The following is a 23,972-nucleotide window of genomic DNA, read 5'->3' on the forward strand; positions in this document are numbered from 1 at the left end:
AATCAGATCAATATTAATAGCGTTGATTGTACATAATTGATAAAAACTAACAAACAAAATCAGTAATGTATATGGTGTTGCAACACCAAAATATGGTGTTGCTTGACAATTAGGCTGTGTAATATTTGGAAAATACAAGAACACAATGAAATATCAGTGAAAAGAAACAGAAATAATAACGTTTCTCAGTGTGCACACGCCTATTATATGCAATGAAACTCAACAACGGCCATCCAAAAATAAATGGCACACTTGGAAAGCAGAAAAAACAGGTCATCTTCTCTTATTGCTTTCTCGCTGGAGCATCACACGATCCCTCTCGTCCATTTTTAACACCGTCCCTCAATGAATAATTCATTGTCTGGCAGCTACAGTGCACACACAGCACACATGTGCAAATGTGCCAGTGCCAAAAAGAAACGGCAAACGATGACTGCAACGTACACCACAAAGGTCAGGGGGATAACACCACAAGTTTATAAGAACGTCTTTTACTGGAGGGGAAAAATGTTGGCTGTGACTGAAGGAAGAAGGTCGTTGATGCTTTTTATTTGAAGGAAAACAAGTTGCAAGGTAAACAGTTACAAGTGTAGCACCAGAGGCAACCTTTTTCTCACCGAAGTGTTTTGTGCCAAAGGTCAAAACAGGGCACCACATGCAGGCGGACATATTTTTGGCCTCCAGTTGAGCACTCCAAACAGCCGTAGACGGTTTCCCGCCTCTGGTTGCCCATGCCGCACAGCGAACACGGGCCCTTGGGGATGTTGTGTTTGAGGAGGTTGACCCGCGTGTGGGTGCTCTCCCTCAGATAGGCGGTGGACACGTCCGTCATGCTGGCGGCTTTCTCGTAGTAGTCCGTCACCACGTCGTCCATGTAGGTGTCGGAGTGGGTGAGCTCTTCGAACGTCCGGTCATCTGCACACACGGGAGGCGAACGAGGCTTGAGTACAATTTAGAGTGCCAATCGTGTGGTAGAGCTCGTCGTGAACCATACCTGCTCTGAAGGGGTTTCCGTAGATGATGCCAGACAGGAAGCGGCGCAGTCGGCCCATGGAGAAGCGCCCGATGATTCCGCCAAGCTGCTCCCTTATCTGCTCACGCTCAAATCCACCTTGGGACTCGGGAGCGACGCAGATATCTAAGAGGAGGGAATTTTCCTGAGTTAATGTTGGAAGAAAGTTGGAGAGATGTCACATCGTAGTTGACCTTTAATCAAGTACAGGGCTTGAACCCATGATCTTTGGCATTTCCGAGTTGTAAATCTGGCCTTAGAAGGTAGGAAGGTGTTTCGCTTAAGTATCTTTCTTATCAAAATCGTGTTATGGACAAGTGTGGGAGTCACATGCAAAGAAGAGCTTCTCCTGTACACACACTATTTCATGTGCGACACTGCTTTGATCCATCAAACCTTTAGTTTGAACCGTTTGATGGATCTTCTTCAGATTCTCGGTGAGCTTCTTCCTCTCAAAACTTCAGTCACCTTCATCTCTGCTTTGTTGCATCTTCAATGAAGCGAAACTTTTTTATGAGCACTCATTTGTGTGTGCCTTTCATACCGAGACGTCCGTCCAGTCGCATGAACAGCTCACAGATGCTGAAGGCGATTGTGGTGTGAGCCGGGATGACGATGGCCTTGTCTCGACCTCGGGGGTTCCTGCCGTCGTCGATCTGAAACTGCCAGCAGAGCAGGAAGCCGAGTGACTTAGTGATCTGTGACTTATTTGCTCTGAAAAACTCAAGATAAATTGCAATTCGACAATTTATTTTGACACTTTATATTTCACTTTTTCACTTTATCATATCTTTTTAGTTTAAGAATGACTTGAAGGGTTAATCCAAAGTTAGATCGCCTGAAAATACTTTTACTGATGATTAATTTCATTATGTGGGGATCAGTAAGGTCAGTTTTCTTTTTCAAAATAAAAGCTTCAAATGTAAGAAGTAACATTTTCTCTGAAAAACAAACTTCTGAAAAAATTTTGGACAATTTAGCTCACGTTTTCCTGTAATTTGAGACAAAAATGTATATATATATACAGATATATATATATATATTTTTTTTTCAAGTAAATCAATTAAGTTTTCTTTTTTTCGAAATTTTAATTTAGCATTCAGGTTGTTTTTTTGTTTTTGTTTTTTCAACATATGTACAATGATGACATGAATTTCTGTCTAAAATGACAGTATAATTTGCCATACCTGAACAAAAGGGAGCTAAATTGTGGAAAATACACAAGTGACACCAACATCTTTAATTTGAATGCACCATACCCCTAATAACTCCCCAATATATGAACTTTAATACCCCTTTTCATCCTTATTATTGTGTGTTTTACCCTCATGGTCGTCCCTCTCACACCAGCATGCACAGTCAGGGAGCACTGGCGCGTGGTGCGGATGCTTTCCACGACCACGCAAAGGACACTGCGTCCACTTTCCCGTGACTGACGCACCAGACAGTGATCCAGGTCCACTTTCCTGAGCGACAGGAAATAAACAAACACTTCATTCATTTTGTGAACAGTATATTAAACCCTGATTTAATGTTGTTCTCCATTCTTGTGGCCCCCACACAACAACACACCCCTTTAATGACCTGTCACTGTCAAACACCTCGGCCTGCAGTATTGTCTCTGTTTCATCGTCTTCTAAGGTTACATGATGATGATTTATTCACACATACAGGGAAACCCTCTTCTCACATTCCCTCTGTCACAAAGAGATTAGAGGTCACACATAGCTGTTCAATATTAAGATGCTTCTCTTCCCCAAAGGTAAAGATGATTTTATTTAATATATCATATCATCCAATTAGTCCTGAGTGGGATTATGATGATGATGATAATGATGGTGCTTTGACACCTGATAGAACTTTCAGGTGCATGCTGGGATACCTGGAGTTGAGTTCCCGCAGCAGCGTGGGCACCTCCAGCTCGTGCTTGGTCACGATGCCGAAAGACGCCTTGACGGCCACGGAGTCGGACCCACTGATGTTGAAGCCCACGTCGTTGATGACGTGGTTGCCCAGGCGACCGTTGAGGGCCACGTCTGATTTGTCCTCATAGTTGAGGAGCTGGTAAGAAGATACCCCTGTGTAAAAATGATGTAATGAGAATATTTGATCTGCATGTTGTGGAGGAGGACATGAGGACACAAAGCATAGCAGAACCCGGAAGATTATTTTGGTTTGTTTATTCTTGAAAAAGAAATTCATCATACAATTCTCAAAATCAGTTACTAGAAAAACAACTGGCTGAAGCTGAAGTCTTATTTTGATCAAACAACAAACAAAACAGTGCACAACAACCCTCAATTTACATGATTTAAATTTGATTTAAATGATAATTCTAATTCATTTTTGCTTTTTAAGGCCATTGTGAAATGTATCAGAGAACAAAAAACCTGTAATAATTCCATTAATAAACTATATATTATATAAAAAAAATAAATTAAAAAAATCAGTCGTTATATAACCTAAATACTACACTTTTTACTTTACTCAGTATTATTACTATGTATTTGAAGTATTTAGTGTGTTGTGTGACACACTACAGTGCAGTCTTAAACCTGGAGTGGAAAGCTAATTAATGCTACATGATAAAACCTGTGTTTATCCTCGATAAGGCAAGGTGACTTTATTTGTTTAACCTAATTATAATATATATGTATATGTATAAAAAGTATAGAGTATAGAAAAATAGAAGGAAAATGAGAAGTTAGACAAAACAAGAGCATATACTGTAGGATGTTATACTGCACCATTTTACTTTGAAATTATATATATATAAAAAAGACCGATTAACATTGAAAGTGCTTTATAAGAGCTAAAGCATACATGAGTTAAAGGTCCAGTGTGTAAAATCTAGGTGCAACTATACTCTTACTTGGTTTTAGAGGAGCCCATAAAGGACAAACATTGACGCTAACTGACGGCTATAACACACTTGGAAGTGAACGGCAACACGCAGCTTCAACAATAAATGTTGCTAATTTCACACGGCACCTTTAAAGTCATTGACCACTTACAGTGACATTATTCCAATCCAAATTTCAATGATCACATAATTTGACAGAAGCTACAAGACGTTACTTTAAAGTACGGGGGCCCGAATGAAACCCTGTGGTGGGCCATCTTTGGCCCCTGAAGCCAACTTTTAATCAAGCCTTCCTGCCACTCATTGGAGCTCTTAATCACCATACCTGCCGTGATCTCCTTCTCCCCGACCAGGATGTCTTTCAGCGAGAAAGGGGTCGAGGCGTACTTCTTCTTCTTCAGGAAACGCCTCTTCCTCTTCTTGGTCACCAGGCTGAGCGGCTGGTAGCGGTCGGCCTCGCTCAGGCTGGGCACGGGGATCAACCTGCCCGTGTCTCCCACCTGCTTCACGAAGTTCTTTGTGGCTGCGGCAAACATTTCCAGCGACTCATGTGTGTGTGTCAACAAAATGACTCTCACACACTGCTCTGAGTGAGGACGCTGCGTCGGGTGTGTTTCATTCAGACTTGTTACACAATGTTGAATAATGCAGCAGGTGTGAAAGGGAATATGGGACACTGTGTGTGTGTTGACCTGGTCACTGCAGACCTGCTACTTCCTGTCACATGATGATGAGGTTGCATCGATTGAAAATGGCAATTTGAACTAATTTGAATGCATTTAGCAAATTCTATTTTTTACATTTTCTATCAAGGAAAACAGAGAGAAAATGGTTGAAAAGATGATTGAAAAAGCTTTCTACAAAACCAGCTGTGGGTTTGTGTAACATCTAATGTTTTCTCATGTCTTGTTCGGACGCTTGGATAACGTCCACCTCTGCTGGGCGGCCTCCACTTGCAGTGTGTGTGTGCGACCGTGCGGCCCATCCCTCCTGTGGTTCCACTGCTGTCTGCTCCATACGTCCAGAAATAGCCAGTATGTTTTAAAACCCCACATGTAAGAGGTGCCGTTAGCACGGGATCTCAGGTTCGGCATTAACGCCGTGCACAAGTCACTCCCTGTCATTTACAAGAGGTCATGTACTGGAATTGACTGAAAGTATAACTCAGGGACAAAGAAACCGTGACTGCTGTTGGAAACATGATGATTTTCGACAGCGCATATATACTACTGTTCAAAAGTTTGGGCACGCTTAGAAATGTCCTTATTTTTGAAGGAAAAGCACTTTTTTTCAATGAATATAACATTCAATAAATCAGAAATACACTCTATACATTGTTAATGTGGTAAACGACTATTCTAGCTGCAAACGTCTGTTTTTTTAATGAAATATGTACATAGGTGTATACAGGCCCATTTCCAGCAACCATCTCTCCAGTGTTCTAATGGTTGTGTTTGCTAATGGCGTTAGAAGGCTATTGGATGATTAGAAAACCCTTGTACAATGATGTTAGCACAGCTGAAAACAGTCTTGCTGGTTCTTTGATGGCCACTGACACTTGCAATCTTCTCAAAAAGACACACGTTCTCCACCGGCCGGTTCATCACACCACATAAAACCTCAGTATGTGCAGACTCTGAAGTCTGATCTGATGGAGGAACTTCTTCACATCTGCCTCTGTGAGTTTCCTTGTCCCCCCTGTGACCACCTGACTGACTCCTTAATGGAAAAGCAAGCCTGTGCTTTTAAACACTTCCTGTATTGTTCTGCAAGGGAAACACCTGAAATCCACTCCACCGGGCTGCTACACTGTCACTTAAAGAGGCACCGGTGAGTAAAAACAAATCACTTTAAGAGGATGGCACTCTGATGGAGATGATGGCTAAAGAGTTGCTGTTGTTTTTGTTTTTGTTCGCCTCCTCCGGGACGTCGTCGCGGGGACCGACGGTCTGCTGGAAAACACATCAGATAAGCGTCACAGGCAGACGGAGAGGATGGAGAGCACAGATGTGGGTCAATGTTTCAGGTGGAGAGGAACAGAAACAGGAAAAAGAAAAGATATCCATTATTCTGCAATGACTGTGTAGTGGAAACTGAACATTATAAAGTACAAAGTCGTCATGACCCTATTTTGAACCAACTCAATATTCCTTGTGCTTCACGTGGCCTCTGCGGATTTATTGTGTTCCCTTTGCATTACGGTAATTACACGTCGGTTTGTGCAAAAATTCCAACGGCCTCCGAAAGCCGAGAAGTTGCACGTCAAAGCCAACAGGTGGTTATTACGGTAATTTCACTCACTAATTGTCAACTACTTTAATAATCGATTAATGGGCTTGAAGCTTTTTTCATGATTTCATTCATATTTAAGATGCTAAAGCAATCAGCAATCTTCAACAAAAACAATCAGTTTTAGCTTCTTAAATATGAATATTTTATGGTTTCTTTGCCCCACATAACAAAGAAAGTCTTAAAACTGAATCATTTTATTTTGTGGACAAAACAAGACATTCGAGAAAATTGTCATTTCCAGGTTTGACAAACACTGAGCAAAGTTTTATTTAACTTTTTCCAACATTTTATGGACCAATCGACAAATATTCATATTAATTGTATTCACATCAACATAGCTACACTCTTAGAAATAAGGGTTCCAAAAGTTCCTTCTATAAGGACTGAGGTTCTACCTAGAACCATTTGCTTCTGAAAAAACTCTTTCCCCAAGAAAGGCTTTTTCAAGGGTCCTTGGTAACACTAATGTTTCCATTAAGAACCATTTTGATCCAGAGAACCCTTTAAAACCCCTTTCCCTAATAAAGGGTTTTAAAAGGGTTCTTGGTGGAACCTTTATAAAAAGCTTCTACCTGGAACCAAAAAGGGTTCTCCTATGAGGACAAGCCGAAGAACCTTATATGGTTCTACTACGACTTTTATTTCTAAGAGTGTACCGTGAGTATGTGTGGAGTTCTCAGAACGTGGGCGCAGAAGAAAGAAAGAAATGCTTGACTTAAACTTTAAAAGAAGAGTCCTCATCATATAGAAGACCTTCTTTCATCAGCGTTTTTTTAGCTGCACACATTTAAAGCAGCCTTTAATTAACTGAATATTCTTTGGCATCTGAGAGAGAGACTCAGGAGGAGGAGGAGGAAGAGGAGGCTGGGCCTGAAATAAAGAAGAAAAAAATGATGAGAGAGGAGGAGGAGAGTGATGAGTGTGTGTGTGTTGGGGGGGCTGCTTGTTTCAGTTTGCAGTAATTGCTCATCCAGGAGCCTGTTCCTCTTAGGGATTTTTTTTCGGGGGGGATCTCTCAGTCTGGATGCTGTAGCCCAAGATCGGGCTCGCTCTGACTTCCTCCCTCGTCCGTTTGTGTGGACTTAGTGCGCGTCTGGCAACCAGACATGGGCCCCTCATTGCGCTCTAGGATTACCGTGTGCCTGGCCCTCACCTTGGCTCAGGTGATTGCTGTGAGCTGCCAAGAAGATAACAAAAATGGTGAGTGAAGATGTCCTCTGATTGTCTCCATGTTTGCAGGTTAAATACATACGTCCATAGAGCTGATGTGGTCATACTTGCACTACTGCACATATACATGATGTGCAGCATAATACACTTGACAGGATATGGTTTTTATGTTTGAGTTCTTGTTGCATTTGAGTGATTCATACTCCAGCAGATGAGTCCTGTGCAAACATTTACTTTGTGACATGTTTGTTTTTCCCATTATGTCCCTGGTTTATGGTTTTTCATTTATTTATTTTTTTTGAAAGAAAAAAAGAAAGAAAAATACAAGCTGTGGTATGGGAGTTTTTTTCCTCCTTCTTCTTCTTTGTTTTAGTGAAGAAGCAGATCTGCAGCTCGGCCTCCCCACACTGCCCGTGTGTGGTCGAGGAAGCTTCAAATCACAGCCTCCACCACCCGGGCTTATCCTGCCGTAATGAGACAGCTGTGTGCACTTTTGTCAGCTGATAAAAGCCGAGTCGTGATGATGTTGATGCGTGTGAACCGCTGACTTTTCAGGGATTGATTAAAAACCTCAGAGGTGACAAATAAAAAAACTAGATTTTTCATGCTGATTTCTCAACGATGCGGCTCCGTGTCTGCTAAAATAAACATTTTTTCACAGTCCCAGTGATGGAAGTGATTCAAGCTCAAAAATACCCTGCCAACCCCCCTCCATCCCCACCCCTCCTCCTCCTCCTCCTCGCAGCACCCAGCACAGCTACGACTGGCTCGGGCTATTTCAGTGCAAGGTCGAGGCTGAATGAAGGGGTTTCGAGCGCCACAGCTATAATGATGTGGCCTCGTTGGAAGGGACGGACAAAAGCAGGCCACTAATTTTGGTCAGACTTTGGGGGCCAAAGGCAGACGGGACACACCCATGGAGGGAGGGAGGGAGAGAGGGAGAGAGAGAGGGAGGGAGAGAGAGAGGGAGGGAGGTGTGCATCACCTCGACTGAAGCAGCAAGAAGGAAGAACTTTAAGATCTTTGCCATAATACTTAAATTATACTTAATTCTCACACCTAATTTAGAGTCCAATTTACGTAATCCCCATATAGCATGTTTTTGGACTGTGGGAACCCACACACACACACACAGGGAGAACATGCAAACTCCATGCAGAAAGGCCTTGTCCCTCGACCCTCATGTGGAGAATAAATGGATGGATTCCGATTCCGATGCTACTTTTGCAGTAAGAGTTCCATCACTGTGGAACAATGTCCACAAGTACAACAAATCCAACAATTTTTCACGGTTCAGCGTTGAGATTCTCTGACACTCGGTTAGTTCAAGATGGAGGAACAAAAATGTATCATCTCTGTGTGTTCACACCCGGAGATCTACATCACTGGAAGTTTCATCTGCATAGAAACTTGGAATAATGACAGTACTCTTAGGACACGTAGGAACACAAAAAGAGCACGAAATTCATGCAAATATCCCAATGTATAGTCTAAAAAAAGGTCTAATGGATGGATGGATTATGTCAAAGAGACAAAAAAAAAAAAAACTGCTTGGCTGCTTTAAGTCAACATTTGACCTCTTATTTGACCTTTATTATACTGTAAAGCAATTTAATGAATAGATAACAGGTTGCAAGGGGGGGTCTAAGCAGAAATGTTTAAATCAGAAGTCCCTCGCCTTTTGTGTACATGGTTCATTTTGAGTCACCTCTTTCATTTCTACAGTATGTCAAAATGATGGTGTTTTCTTCCGTGTGCTCATGACCTCGGGCCAATAATACGTTCTTTTATCGTCCCCAAAAAACATTCCTGCACTCGTGCTTCTCTGTGTTGTTCTTGTGTTGGAGTTTTGATTTGACGAGCGCAGTTCTGTGCCATGACTTTTGTTTTTCCCCGCTCCCGTTCGTTGCCGCTGTGAACCTTCTCGCTGCAGTTGAGTTTGGGAGCAAAGACGATCAGAAAATTGGCGTCGACAATGATTTAGTGCAGACAGACCTGCTTTTTCCAGAACACTGTGTTTCCCATGAGTGCAGCACCCGAGCCGTTACAGGTTCATTCACGCTTCTTCTTCCTCTTTTTCTGCTGTGAAGAGAAATATCAAACACTTTTGACTCAAGGAAATAAATGAATACAGCTTTTCCTTCTTTTTTTTTTATAAGAAAACATCTGAAGCAGTTATGTCAGCTGGTGTGAAGATTTACGATACTGGCTGACATCTTGGTTTTATGTGTGCACTCATGGCTTTTTGTGAGTGTTTGAGTGAGAAAGTGTCATCAGCGTTATTATAAATGTATTCTTATCTTTGTGGTTTTAATGTAATTGTAATAAATTAGACTTATGTGATCTCAATGATTGAAATCACACTATTTATATTAGTTGCTTTTTTTTTAAATCAGAATAAAAGTCCCATCACATGTCATAAAAAAGATTTTCATGCAACGAGACAGATTTTAATTTGCCCCAACATCATAAAACTGACCTGAAATACAGTTTATGTGGTTCAATTATAATAAAGAGCACCTACAGGGAGCTGTGTTTAAAAAGACGTCTCTGGAAATCTGAGTCATATTCACCTAAATTGAGGTCAACTGTGCTAAAAATAGCAGGTTTTTTTTGACTACAGCTTGGTCATTTATTTAAAAAGAGTCAAATCCATATCCTTATATCAATAAATATTAAATAAATAGAATTTGTTAAGGGTAAAAGGTTAAATATTCATAAAGTAGCAGTTGTAAAAACTGTAATAACTTGCACATGAGCTTCACATTCACAGCGTGAGCCTTCTCCCGGGTGTGGCAACTCACTGCTCTCCCAAATAAAGACAAACCACAAAGTTTGAGCAAAGCTACAGTGTATAATAGAGCCTCGGCGGTTTCCCTTGAAATAACTCTCGTTTTTGAAACGCAGCCTCTCTTGCGAGGAGAGGCCCCACCACATAATTGGCGCTTAGGGACGTCACTTTAAACTGGCTGCCTTTTAAAATACGCTCGCACAGACTGAGCCTGCAGCAGGTGGCCGTGTCTCTGTCGCTATTTTTTTTGTTTGGTTTATTTTTTTAGTACTTTCTCTCAGCATGGTTTTCATGTCATTTTTGTGTCAATAATGTGCAGTCGTTTCAGTGATTTCACCTCTAAATTGACTTTTATTTTGAAAATCAGACCAGACCAGTATCGTTTGATGATGTGTATCTTAATTTATCCAAATTTTAACTAACTAACTTTTATTTTTACGATAAAATACCCAGAAGTTGTTTAAAATGAGGAATTAAATAATACCATTATAATAATGCCTTTAAGGGAAAAGTACAATGCATAGTGAAATTTACAATTTAAGATGAATGAAAGCAGTAAAAGACAGTAAAAGGTGTAAAAAGTAAGTAAAAACGATTTATGTCTTAAAATTGTGACAGAAGTAAAACTAGGAAACACATAGAATCAGGTTTAAAAAGTAATAAAAAATAAAATTAATTGGAAAAAATGTAAATTCTTTCAAAGTTTGGCCTCAGTTTGTGTCTCAATCATGAAACACAAGCTCAATCACAGGCCAAACCTTTTGATTTTCTTAAAACCATCGGTGTCGTCTTTCATTTACAGACATAAACGAGTGCTTACTTGCAGACGAGACACATTTAAAGCGTTCATTTACAGCCAGGAGCTATTGAGCGGCAGAAAGATTATTCGAAAGTGTCTGTTTGAACATCTGACGCGTGACCACATGTTGGCTTCTGGTGTATAAATCACTGAGCTGTCATTTGTCCCCTTTACTTTGAATACTGTATATTTCCCTCTCCTTTTTTTATTATTTCTAAATGAGCACGTACAAAACTACAGCTGCACTTTTGCAGTCAGGTCATCAAACCTATGCTTTTGGTTTGATGACAAACCACTGAAACCTCAGTTGTTTTGCAGGAGACTGTTGCATTTAGCGGATTATTAATCTGTTGATTGTTATTTTTAATGCAGTGCCTTTCTTGTTATTTTATTGTATATTGACCGGATATATGTATTTTATTTATTATACATTGATTGGTAGTTGTCTTACTTTGAATCATGATTATTATTCTACTTTTTTCACTTTAAAAAGTGACTTTAATCATGACCTTAACCTGCTTCTATAAAGCATGTATCTATCTGGATACGGAAATAAAACAGGCTTAAAACTTTCCCATGATGCCACTCTGCCGCATCTTTTCATAGACTCTGCTTGTTCCACACCCGCAATTTAACATAGTTTGCCCCGTCATAAATGTGTAACATCGCTGGAGTTAAAGAGGCAAAGTGGCACTTTCTCATGATTGGTTTCACGGAATAAAAAACTCATGGAATTCCCCTTTAAATTAAGAGCCATAATTTCATACTGCTGAGTTTGTTGGCTTTCTGTGTAAAGTGCAACACGAGCTACATTCACATTCACATCGATGCAATACACATCAGACTTGATGGTTCATATTAATGTTACCGTTCAGTGGATTTTCATGCGATTGCAACAGTCCGCCATTTTGTTCAGGTCGAACACACCAACAAAAGTTGTTGTTTTAGCAACGTTTTTAAAAGGTGCATTATGTAATAAATCTAAAGCAACTGGCCATAAAATCCTCCTAATATGTCACAGAGACTCAGGAATAATATTCATATAACAAACTGAACTCACCAACAACAACAGCACACCCAAAATATTTGCATTAAAAAAAATATTTTTTTATTATTATTATTGTTAATATTTTGAAATCATGTTTTGGCATGTGGCGCCACCTACCGCCATCTACCAATCATTGCAGTCAGTAGAGTCTCAGCTGCCGAGCAACCACGGGTTGCCAGTTACGTCAGAAAATTAAACATAAAAGACCTCGGTATATTGAATATGAATGTAGTAACCGTTTTTGGCCACATTTTTTTTCATATGGCACCTTTAATGTCTGTCCAAATATTGAGAAAAAACATGATAAATGTGTACAGTAAAATGAAAATAAAGGAACAAAGTCAGGACAAAATTGCTTCCACAGTGATACAGTTATATTTTTCTCCTCAATTCAAGAAGAAAGTAATGTTAATTTACCACATAAATAATATGATTAGCTTTTCAAATATGAAGCCATATAGCTGGTACATGTATTTATAATGTCCAAATGGTCTTATGGTTGTTGAAATTGAGTGTAATGCTCAATTTATTAGATATGCACATGTGCAGAACTGTATATAATCAGACTTTATCAGGCTGCAACCTGCTGATATTTATTAAGCTACTTAATAATGAGTGCAACCTAGTGGCTAAAGGTGGTAAATACATTAGAATGCATCAGTGCACCCTTATACAGTAGTATTTTGTTATTTTCTGATATCAATAACGCTGTTTGAGTTCTTTAACACTCACTGAAGACGCGAGTTCACACAAGCACACCACATGTTCATCGCCGCTCTGCTCGACTCAGACAGCTGCGTGCACAGCGGACACCTCTACTCCAACAATCAGATATGGAGCCCAGGGCTGTGTCGATTGTGCGTGTGCGACGCGGGCACCGTGGTGTGTGAGGACGAGGTGTGCGAGGAGCTCAGTGGCTGCCAGACAGCTGTGGTTCCTGAGGGCGAGTGCTGCCCCGTGTGCTCCACTGCGGCGGCGCCAGCTCATGGTGCAGACACTGACGCAGGTAAAACTGCTGTTCCTTTCCTTTGTCAGCTCCAAAAAAAGAATCGCTGTAGGGGTCTACCATTTTAATCATTAGTCATATCAACAGATCTTACCTTGTTTGACGATATCCGATAATCTAAAGACACTTTAGATTAGGGAACACATATTCACTTGCTTACTAACAAAGTAGCATACTAACCCTTTATTAGTAATCATTAAGCACGTATTAGCACCTTATTCTACATAACCTTATTCTACGTCTATTACGACATGAATTAAGATTTTTCCAACATAAGGTGTAATCGTGCTTTATATTTACCAATAAAGAGCTAGTATGCTACTTATATGCATGTTAGTAAGCACCTAGTTCCATAATCTAAAGTGTTACTCGAATAATACGCCGTTAATATCACTATTAAGTGCATCCCTACTTTGTACAATAAAAACGCAGCAAGGAAACCCAGTATTAAAACAGTAGTGAGGAAGTGAAGAAGTGAGGAAAGGAAGTGAGGGAAAAAATGGAAAATGTATATTCTATATAAAAAACTCTAAATATATAGAGAGAGAGTTAGTAGTTTTGAGGCCGACAGAAATAAAACTTGAGAACAGTTTTGAGTATAGATGCTGACTTGAGGTTTAGGCTATTTCTGTGTTAGAATACATGCAAACAGAGGAAATGGTGGCAAATGCTTGTTTTTGCAAGCCATCCCAGCATTTATGTAGGAAGAATGAAGAGATAATTGTGATCTTTTTCTCTGGCTGTACGGTTGAACGCAGTATATATACAGAATAATGTAAGACGGCTGAGGAGTGGCTCACGCAGACTCTGTTGCTGTTCTGTTTCATGAAGATGCCTGCACAGAAAATGGCAAGACCTACTCCAACTATCAGATTTGGAGTCCAGAGCCGTGTCGAATCTGCATGTGCGACACAGGGACTGTGGTGTGTGAGGAAGTGGTGTGTGAAGAGCTGGGGCCCTGCCCAACAACTGAGGCCCCTGAGGGCGAGTGTTGCCCCGTGTGCTCCACAGCAGCAGCATCACCACCACCACCACCTCCTCCTTCTGCTAGCACGGACAATAAAACTGGTAATAATATTTAAGCACCGTTTATACGTCATGTTTGGAAGAAGAGGAAGAATGGACTTTTGTTCATGTGGATTTTTGTGCACATATCGTATGATGATGACAATTTCCGGCGCTCGGTCTCGATCTGCATTTAGTCAGCTTTTCTCTCAATTCACATCATCTTATTTGCATTTTGTTTGTCATAACCCGAACCCTACCACCAAAGATCCATCTGTTCCTTCACTTTTCTTTTGAATCAGTAATTTTCATTAATTAATTTCTGCAGTGTTGTCACAACAGGGGTGTTGTTGTTGGCAATATCGGTCCCGCAGGGTTTGTCCATGCTTTCCATGTTACTAAAACCATATGGGACCTGCATTGCATTTGCCCACTTTTGACCCCATACCCTTTCCAGGGTACCTGGTAAACACCAATGTACCAACCTTCTGAGGACCCATAATTGTTAGCCCAAATATAACTCTTCTGGGCCCAGAAACTTCTCTTCCAAGTGTGTAGGTTTGTCCATTGTGGGTTGTTGTAAAAACAATGATGGTCCAAAATGGCCGCCTCTGTAGAACTATAGATCCTGTATGAGAATAAAAGAGTCATTGTGGGCTAAATTTGACAAATTGCTGTAAAATCATGAACTGACAAACCCACACAGTGAAGTGTGAAAGTAATTTACAAATGCATCAATTATGGGATTAGACATCCAAGAAGTCAGATTTCCGTCATTTAGGAACAAGAAGTAATTTTTGTCTCAAAGTATCTCCGATATATCTTGCAAAAAAGACATGGAATTATACTTGGTCATCTTATCAGCTTTTAGAAACAATCTAAAAGCAAAAAGTTGCAGGATGAACAGAACTGTATGCTACAGCTAAGCTATTGTAATCCAGGGTTTTTGAGTCTAATTAACCTCTTTCTCATAAAGATTCCTGCACAGAAGACAGCAACGTCTACTCCAACAATGAGATATGGCACCCAGAACCATGTCGCGTCTGTATATGTGATACTGGGACAGTGGTTTGTGAGGACGTGGTGTGCGAGGACATAGGTGACTGCCGGACCACAGTGATCCCAGAGGGCGAGTGCTGCCCCGTGTGCTCCGCTGCGGCACAGCGCCCAAAAATTCCAGCTGGTAAACCAAAAGCCCAGAGGTCGTTTGTCACCTGCAGGTTTCCTGTGGTTGCATGTTGGGTTTAAGTGACTTTTCCATTCAACCTCAGCAGTCGGTCAAGCTTCCCATCAACTGCTGGTGCTCGGTTTTATCGTTTGTCTAAGCCTGAAACATTCGTCTTCAGGCTCCATTCCAACATTCAAAATGTTGTTTTGAATATAAATCATAGTGCAAGTTCACTTCTCAACCAACTTTTGTGCTGCCACTTTTACTGTCACATAAATGAGGTTGGGCAAGTAACTTATTAAGCAAATAAAGTGTCTACTCTGCTTTTTCTTTGGTGTTTTCAGTTGGCATCTGTAATGTAATGTTGCATTACTGCCTCCTTGGATCTTTACTGCTCCTTCACCTTATTCTCTGAGAAATTGTGCGTTGATCATTTCACTTAATATGCATTTTTAATGATGATGATGATGATGATGATGATGATTGCACTTTTATTGGTCTTTGCACTGCAAGTTGCTTTATTTTGTTGTTTACTGTTTTAAAGCTCCTATGTGAAAAAAACATGATAATAATAGTCATTTTAATAGTCATAAAAAACATAGGGCTTTGAAACACAGAGGTTTTTTATTACCTTTTTGTGAAGGTGTTGCGCATGTTAGCATTCAAGATGTAAGGGAAAAGTTTGACATTTCATGAAGCATGCAAGTTAGAGACACCAAATATGAAGCTATACTTGTGGCGACCAGTTAGCTTAGCATGGGGAAAATAGCTCGTCAAGCTCCACTTATATCATGTTCATCTGAAGCTGTTTAATTTACACATAAATAGCTGTTTATGCCGTCAACCAAATCCCTTCTCATTCACTTTGAATGGAAAGTGTTGCCAAACTGAGTCAGTACCTCCAGTTAGCTTACTTTAAAAGTGTTTAAAGTTGACAAAGTGTTCAACTTTCAAGACGTTAGCCAACACAATCATCTTTAAGTCGTATGTGGTCAGTTCAAACACTCCAAGCTCTCGGACAAAGTTGTTCTCCCTTTTTTTACTGGACGACAAAAAGCACCAAACAAATGTGGAAACACGTCAATTAACTTTAGCAACATTAGCAACTTGTGCTACTTAGTCAGCCATGACAGGTACTGCTCTGCTAACCTCCAATAGCAGCCTCTATCGCTAAGCTTTAGGCGCACAAACTGCCGAACGTTACCCGTTATGTTATGCTATGCTAAGCTAACCGGCCTCACTTGTAGCTTCAAAGATGGTGCCCAGACACGACATGAAAGTGGCAATTTCTCACCAAAACCCATTAACTAAGTGAATTCGCTGTTTTGTTTTCACTGAAGAAACCTGCACAGAAAAAGGAAAAGTCTACGCCAACAACGACATGTGGAACCCGGAGCCTTGTCGGATCTGCGTGTGTGACATGGGGACCGCCGTATGTGAGGAGGTGATTTGCGAGGACCTCGGTGACTGTCAGAAAACCGTGACCCCAGACGACGAGTGCTGCCCCGTGTGTTTGACCGCGGCCTCGTCATCCACTCCCAGCACTGACGCCACACCAGGTAAGTGTTATCTCCGCCACTTTATTGGCGTTTTGAGTCGCGATGAAAATGCTGTAGCCTACCTGCTTGTTTCTGTCGCAGCTGCAGATGAAAGTAATGGGGAAAGCTGCACCGTGGAGGAGGAGGTCCACCAGCACAATGACATCTGGAAACCAGAGCCCTGTCGTGTCTGTGTCTGTGACAATGGCGTCACCATCTGTGACGAGGTGAAGTGCGAAGTTCTGTCAAATTGCCAGAAGGTCACGACCCCTGAGGGAGAGTGCTGCCCCGTGTGTGACAGCTTCGCCAGTGCAACCAGAATGATTGGTGAGATGCTATCCTGATCGAACCCTTTAAATATGTATTATTTTTGATTTAATAGTTCAGTTGCTGTTGTTACAATACTTTTTACAATGTGGTAGTTAAGAGCTGTACAAAAACACAAAATTACATGAATACTCTGGGTTAATGGTAACTTTCTTCTTTCATTAAAGAAATAATGGGCTTCAAGGTAATTACACTTAATTCACAAAAAATATATATTTAAAAAAAGTATAAATAATCGTTCTAATGACTGAAACTTAAAAGTTTACTTAATGTCTTTTTAGGGACAGAAAGGCGAACCGGGAGATATTCCATATGTAAGTTATCAGTTATCAGTGTTTGTTTTAATTTATAGTTTTTTTCACTTTGTTTTTCTTTAATTATTTTTTATTTTTTAGGTGGTCGGGCACCCTGGAGCTCAAGGACCATCGGTGGGTTTTTCTGGTCTTCTTGCTGTTTTTTTTGTTGTTGTTGCTGTGTATAGCAATGAGCAATTTTAAACTGTGTATTTTGGAAAATAAGGTGTGTGATCCACCAGCACATTTTTAGTTTTGATTTCAATGCACTGCATTTGACACTAGAGGGTGCAAAAATGTCACACGGTCCTGAGTCAAACAGTGTTTTAATTACATGCTACAGAATATGATAGTTGGCAGTTGTGTGATGTGTTGATCAAGCAGAGACACAGACTGTAATTATGGCCTTTGTGCAGGCAGATTATATGCCTGCTCATAAATTGTTCATACAGAAAAATGTGTATACGGTGTGTTATGTCATATCATTTCATGGTTAAATCATTTGAAAATAATATTATACCTGTGCTTATGGTTGATGTTTGTGGTTCAGGGTCCTCCGGGAGGTCAGGGTCCCACTGGGCCAAGAGGCTTTAAAGGCAGACGGGTAAGTTTGAGGGACAATTTTATTTTTTATTTATTTTTCAAATTAGTTTTCCAGCAAAACCAGCATGGCATTTTTACTTCAGACATGATTTTGGATTGTGAAATGTTGCCCAGGAAAATAAAAACAAACTACAGCACATGAGATCTAGTGAGTATTATGTGGCTCCACTGCATGTTTAGGTAAGAGGAACAGCTACAAGATGCATTCAATATACCTCATAAGTGTCATCCCCTCTGCAAATGCTGCTGTTTCCACCTTGTGGTAATAGATGCAGAACATATTCTGAAGTACTTATGTCACTGCACAAGTGTTAGTATGTTAAATATTACTCTGTAATGTTAGCGTCAGGAGAATATTTGTTATTGTTTGGAAATGGGATTTTAGAAAAGATAAACTGTGATTAACTGTCAAATTAATTATGGACAAATTAAATATGGACAATCACATGTTTAATAATGATAGAATTTGTGTACAACATTGCTTCATTGTTGATGTTTCCTTACAACATATAGGGATTCCAGGGGCCTCCGGGATATGACGGAGAGCCTGGTATTCCAGGAAATCCAGGTCAAGCAGGACCCCCAGGCCAGGTGGCACCCCCTGGGGTGAGTTTTTCTCACACTGCTGATTTGTATTTTATTAAATTACTCCTATGACAAATGTAATAATGTATTTTTGAATGAATATCTACTCAACAGGGAAACCTAGCGTCACAAATGGCTTTAGGCTTCAATGAGAAGTCTAGTCTGGCTGGCATGGTGTCAGGAACCAGGGTGAGTGACGCAGAGTTACATAACATTTATTTTATTAAATGAATATGTTTGTTTTTGTGATACATTCAAACAGTTGTGTGTTTATCATGCATGTTTCAGGGAGAATCAGGAGCACGAGGACCTTCAGGGCAGTCGGGACCACCAGTAAGTTCATAATAACTGTACATGAGTTGGTCTTGGACTGACCAACCTGTAGCATGGGCCTTTAATGTCTTGTTACATAGTGACATCTAGTGGTCAAATTACACCACTCAACCCTTTCATTGAAATTGTAAATTGAGGTGTGTTGAAGCAGGGAAACATCTAAAACATACAGATCAGTGGCTCTCCAGGACCAGGAGAGTGAAACCCAGATCTAAGGCTACAAAAACAAAACTATTTTTCTTTATTTTAAATTTTAAGCTCATACATGGGATGTACTGTATATTTAAAGGTGCCATATGTAAGAATGTGGCCAAAACAGTTCAATTCAAAATACTGAGGTCTTTTAGGTTTCGTTTTCTGACGTAACTGGCAACCCGTGGTTGCTCGGCAGCTGAGACTCTACTGACTGCAATGATTGGTAGATGGCGGTAGGTAGCGCCACATGCCAAAACATAAACATGATTTGCAGTCTGCAAAATATTTTTTTTAATTCAAATATTTTGGCTGTACTGTTGGTGAGTTTGAATATTATTCCTGAGTCTCTGTGACATATTAGGAGGATTTAATGGCCAGTTGATTTAGATTTATTACATAATGCACTTTTAAAGTCTGCCAATAAACCATCATATTCAGTTTGACTTCATTTCATATGTTATTTATAGCCTCTATATCATTCTTCTTGTTTAGGGTCCAACTGGTGGTCAGGGAATTCCAGGAGATGTTGGAGAACCAGGACAAATGGTAGGAAAACATCAATTGCGTGCTCATACCAACCATGTGATTTTATTTATTTTATTTTATTTAAAAAGAACTGCAACAGTTACTTGTGTTTGTCCGCAGGGAGAACCGGGTCATCGAGGACCTGACGGGCAACCAGGAAAACCTGGACATGACGTGAGTCAAGCACTCAAAAATCCATGAAGAGTGTTATAATTATTATTATTATGGAGAGGAGTCAGGGAAGGAGAGAGGGAGGAGTCAGGTCGAGAGGGGGAGGAGATTAAGAGGATGCCATTATCGACACAATTTTTCTCAGTACTGATATTATTATTGGTACAACTACTTTAATTTTTCCACTCAGGGAGAATCTGGACCTGCAGGCGCTACAGGAGAACCAGGATTCGCAGGATCTGTGGTAACTATTTATTTCCCAGCATTCAATCCAATACATCAATCATAATAACATAATGTATTATAAACCAGTGATACAAAGGATGTATTTCCATATATATATATATATAATATATAAGTAAGTATATATACTGTATATTGAAAACATTTAAATAACTTATTAATAACAAAAATGTATTGAATTGCTTAATTACTTCAGGGTGCCAGAGGATTCCCAGGACTACCTGGTCTTCCAGGTCTAAAAGGACACAAGGTCAGTTATGTGTACTTCAAATCAGCCTGCACTCATTAATTATAGTAATATCAGCAACTGGACTAAATTGGGAATTTAAAATTTTTCAACAGGGGAATTCTGGTCCTCCTGGGTTGAAAGGGGAGACTGGATCCGTTGGAACCAAGGTATGAAAACGTCACTTCATGTGCATCTCAGTTACATCGTAATTTCATGAAACTTAGAACATAAGTTCAAACAAATGTTCAAAAATAACATAATTTACAGATCAAAATATACAGGTGTGTTAATTTCAAACCTGCTGTTGTGTTTTTCCAGGGTGCTTCAGGAGGTGGTGGTGCCATGGGTGCTCCTGGTCCACAGGTAGGCAACCGAAAAAAAACCTGTCAGGTTTAAATGTACAGTGTTTTTTTGATACAGACTCAGATACTGAGCCAGTCGTCTGTTTCAGGGGCCACCTGGTCTGCAGGGAGAACGAGGCAGAGGCGGCGCAACTGGACCTGTGGTAAAAAATAAACATCATCTATGGAGCATGGTCCATTTGAAAAAAGGAAAGAAAAATAATGTTGCACGACTGAGTTATTATTTCTTTCTCTTGTTCTTGTAGGGAAAACGTGGCACACCTGGTGATGCTGGCAAACCTGGTCCTCTGGTAAGTGTGATTTATAAACTCTGTATATTAGATTGAGTCTAAATCGCACAAATGATAGAACACAGGAACTGAGCTATGGGCTGCAAATGTACATATGCTTTCTTTCTCTAATTACAGGGTCCCATTGGAATCCCTGGTATATCAGGATTTCCTGGTAACCCAGGAATGAAGGTAAGAAGTCACCAAGTCATTACTTGGTGATTATGACAGAAATAAGATGCTATTAACGCTTTATAACTTGTGATGATTTGACCTCGATTTGACCTTGAATTCAGCCTGAGTATGTTCTCTGCAGGGTGAGGCAGGGCCAACTGGGGTGAGAGGAAGTCCAGGACAACAGGGAGCCAGAGGGGATTCAGGACATGTAGGACCAGCTGGAGCAACAGGACAGCAGGTGAGTTCATAAATCATAAATCTGTCTCAGACTTGTTTTGGCATTTGAGCTAAATATGATTATTATTTCATGTTTTGCTTTATAACAGGGTGCAGCAGGAACTGATGGAGGTCCAGGTGCACGTGGACAAGCAGTGAGTTTTGAAAATAACATGTCATCTTTAAAACGTGGGGGTATGAAAAGTTTGGAAAACATTAGCATAAAACATGGATTATTAAAGCTGCAGTGTGATTTTTTCACATTCTACCTTCATCTGAAAGCAGGCTCTGTCAAGCAATACTATCAGACCTGACTTACTGTCAGCGGGCCTGGAAATACCAATCAATTACAATGCTCTTCATGGTATTTTACACAAACAGCATCGCAACATGTTCATGATTAAAATTTGAACAGTAATTATGTGTACAACATAAAGTACGACATAGGTGCTATTGAGGGTAGTGTTTGTGTGTTGGCAGCCATCTTGGAATCCCACGACAAATGGAAGGCACCAACAGAATGTTCTTTCAAAACAGTCCCTTTCACTATTTTGGGGGAATTTGGTTGTTTTCACCTATCACTAACCCTGTGACTGCGTGCTTGTCCTCATCCTCAGGGTCTGGCAGGTGTTCAAGGTCCAGCAGGTGTGCAAGGTCCGATAGGTGCCCCTGGTCCCCAGGGAACCACAGGAGCACATGGACCAAAGGGCCAACTGGTATGAGCTCTCATTTCATTGTGACAATTCTTAGTAAAAAAAAAATTTTCTCACAGTTATTTCACTGAAATTTAGTACACGTTCACTGTGAGTTTTAATGTTTCGATTTGTTCTTCAAGGGCGATGTAGGAGTGCCTGGATACAAAGGAGAAGCTGGATTCAAGGGAGAAAGAGTTAGTGAAGTTTTTTTTGTACTGGTTAACCGACAGTTGACTCATTTTTGTCAAGAGACAGCTCGAATAATTGTTACTGGTTATTGATTTCTGTTGCAACCATAGGGCGACCATGGTGTTCCAGGTCCATTAGGTCCGATGGGAGAGGACGGGAAGCGTGGACCACGAGGTGATGCCGGAACCATTGGGCCTCTAGGACCTTCAGGAGAGACAGTGAGTCAACTTTAACTCCATCCAAACAAAACTATTCTAGCAATCCTATAACGGTTCAGTGTGTTAGTGACATCTTCGCAAAGAAAGAAGATTTTATTTATTAAGAATGATCCTTTGTTTGTTGTAGGGAGCTCCAGGAAATCGAGGTTTCCCAGGTGCAGATGGTTTACCAGGCCAAAAGGTGATTTGACGTCATATAAAACACATCTGATATAGTTCCAAAAACGATTTAACTACCACCATAAATGATGATAATTCTTGACTCTGACTGATTTTATTTTCCTGAACAGGGAGCCGTGGGTGAACGTGGGCTGCAAGGGTCAGGTGGTGCCAAAGGCTTATCTGGAGATGTGGGACGCCCTGGAGAGTCAGGTTTAACAGGAGCTCGGGTAACTCAGACTCAGATTAATATCCATCTATGTTGCCATTAATTATTTTAAAACTTCAAACGAAATTCCCAATGCCAAACTATTTGTTTTTTCTTCGGAGATTTAATATCATAATTAACCCTTTTTTCTCAGGGTTTGTCCGGACCCCTCGGTGCTCAAGGAGCAGAGGGGAAACTAGGACCTGGGGTACGTAAATTTAAACATTTTATCACTATCAACACACAGATAAGCCTTCAGCACAGGACGTTTGAAGCATGATTTTAATTTTCTTTCTGTCTTTTCAGGGCTTGGCAGGAGAGGACGGCAAACAAGGCTCAGCTGGTTCAACGGGAACCAGAGGTGCTTCTGGACCAATGGGCCTGCCAGGACCTAAAGGCTTTGCTGTTAGTATGAATGCCTTTGGCAAACCGTCTGACAAATATGACTAATATAATAAAACATTTTGATAAGAAAATATCAACAACAAATACCTGTTTAGGGCGATGCTGGAAAGATCGGAGAGGCTGGAAGTTCTGGACCCCCAGGTCCAAGGGTAACTATTTTTTATTAATGTTTTATCTCATTGTGGATTTTATATGTTTTTATTTATTTTTTTAAACTGACACATTTTGGACTTTTAACTGTTTTCCAGGGACTGAATGGAAAAGATGGAGAGGAAGGTGCTGCTGGATCAACTGGTCCAGCTGTGGGTATCCCTCTTCTGTTAATAACATCATCAGTTATCTAATACCATTATGTTTGAGGAATATTAAATCAGATTTTTTCCCCAGGGTTCTGCAGGAAAAAGAGGAGAGCAGGGGCCACAGGGAATGAATGGTTTCCAGGTAAATCCTACCCTTTAATTATTATTTTCAAAAAAATCTTGATAACGCGTTATACTCTTCATGTATTGCCGTTACAAACGTGGGTTGGTGTGTTTTAGGGTTTGCCCGGAACGTCAGGCCCACCTGGAGAGTCAGGAAAACCAGGCAATGAGGTGCAATACAAAAAAAGACCAAACTAACAACTCATATAACGTTGTCCCATATTCTGTTGTGTCAAGTATAATATATAATATATATGTAATATGTTGTCAGGGTCTCGCTGGAGAGGCAGGGACTGTTGGAGGTACTGGTCCACGGGTAGGTCCTTGAGTCACATGATTGAATCTTCCTCCTTCTTTTTACTTTTTAAAACAATAAGGTGATGATGATGATGCCTGCCTTTATTTCATGTATTCACTTTTAGGGGGAGAGAGGCTCTCCTGGAGAAAGGGGTGATG

General features: G+C 40.5%; 1 protein-coding gene across 1 annotated transcript; it reads right to left on the reverse strand.

Annotated features, from left to right (window-relative positions):
• Nucleotides 1–613: 613 nt before the first annotated feature.
• On the reverse strand, nt 614–4,411 carry pjvk (pejvakin; the record flags this gene model as incomplete). Its single annotated transcript, XM_083889633.1, has 6 exons — nt 614–915; nt 995–1,138; nt 1,557–1,674; nt 2,337–2,478; nt 2,895–3,090; nt 4,201–4,411. The coding sequence occupies 6 exons, from the start codon at nt 4,409–4,411 to the stop codon at nt 614–616; spliced, it is 1,113 nt and encodes a 370-aa protein (XP_083745759.1).
• Nucleotides 4,412–23,972: the final 19,561 nt, after the last annotated feature.

Source organism: Microchirus variegatus (assembly GCF_963457635.1).
Source record: "Microchirus variegatus genome assembly, chromosome: 1".
NCBI lineage: Eukaryota > Metazoa > Chordata > Actinopteri > Pleuronectiformes > Soleidae > Microchirus > Microchirus variegatus.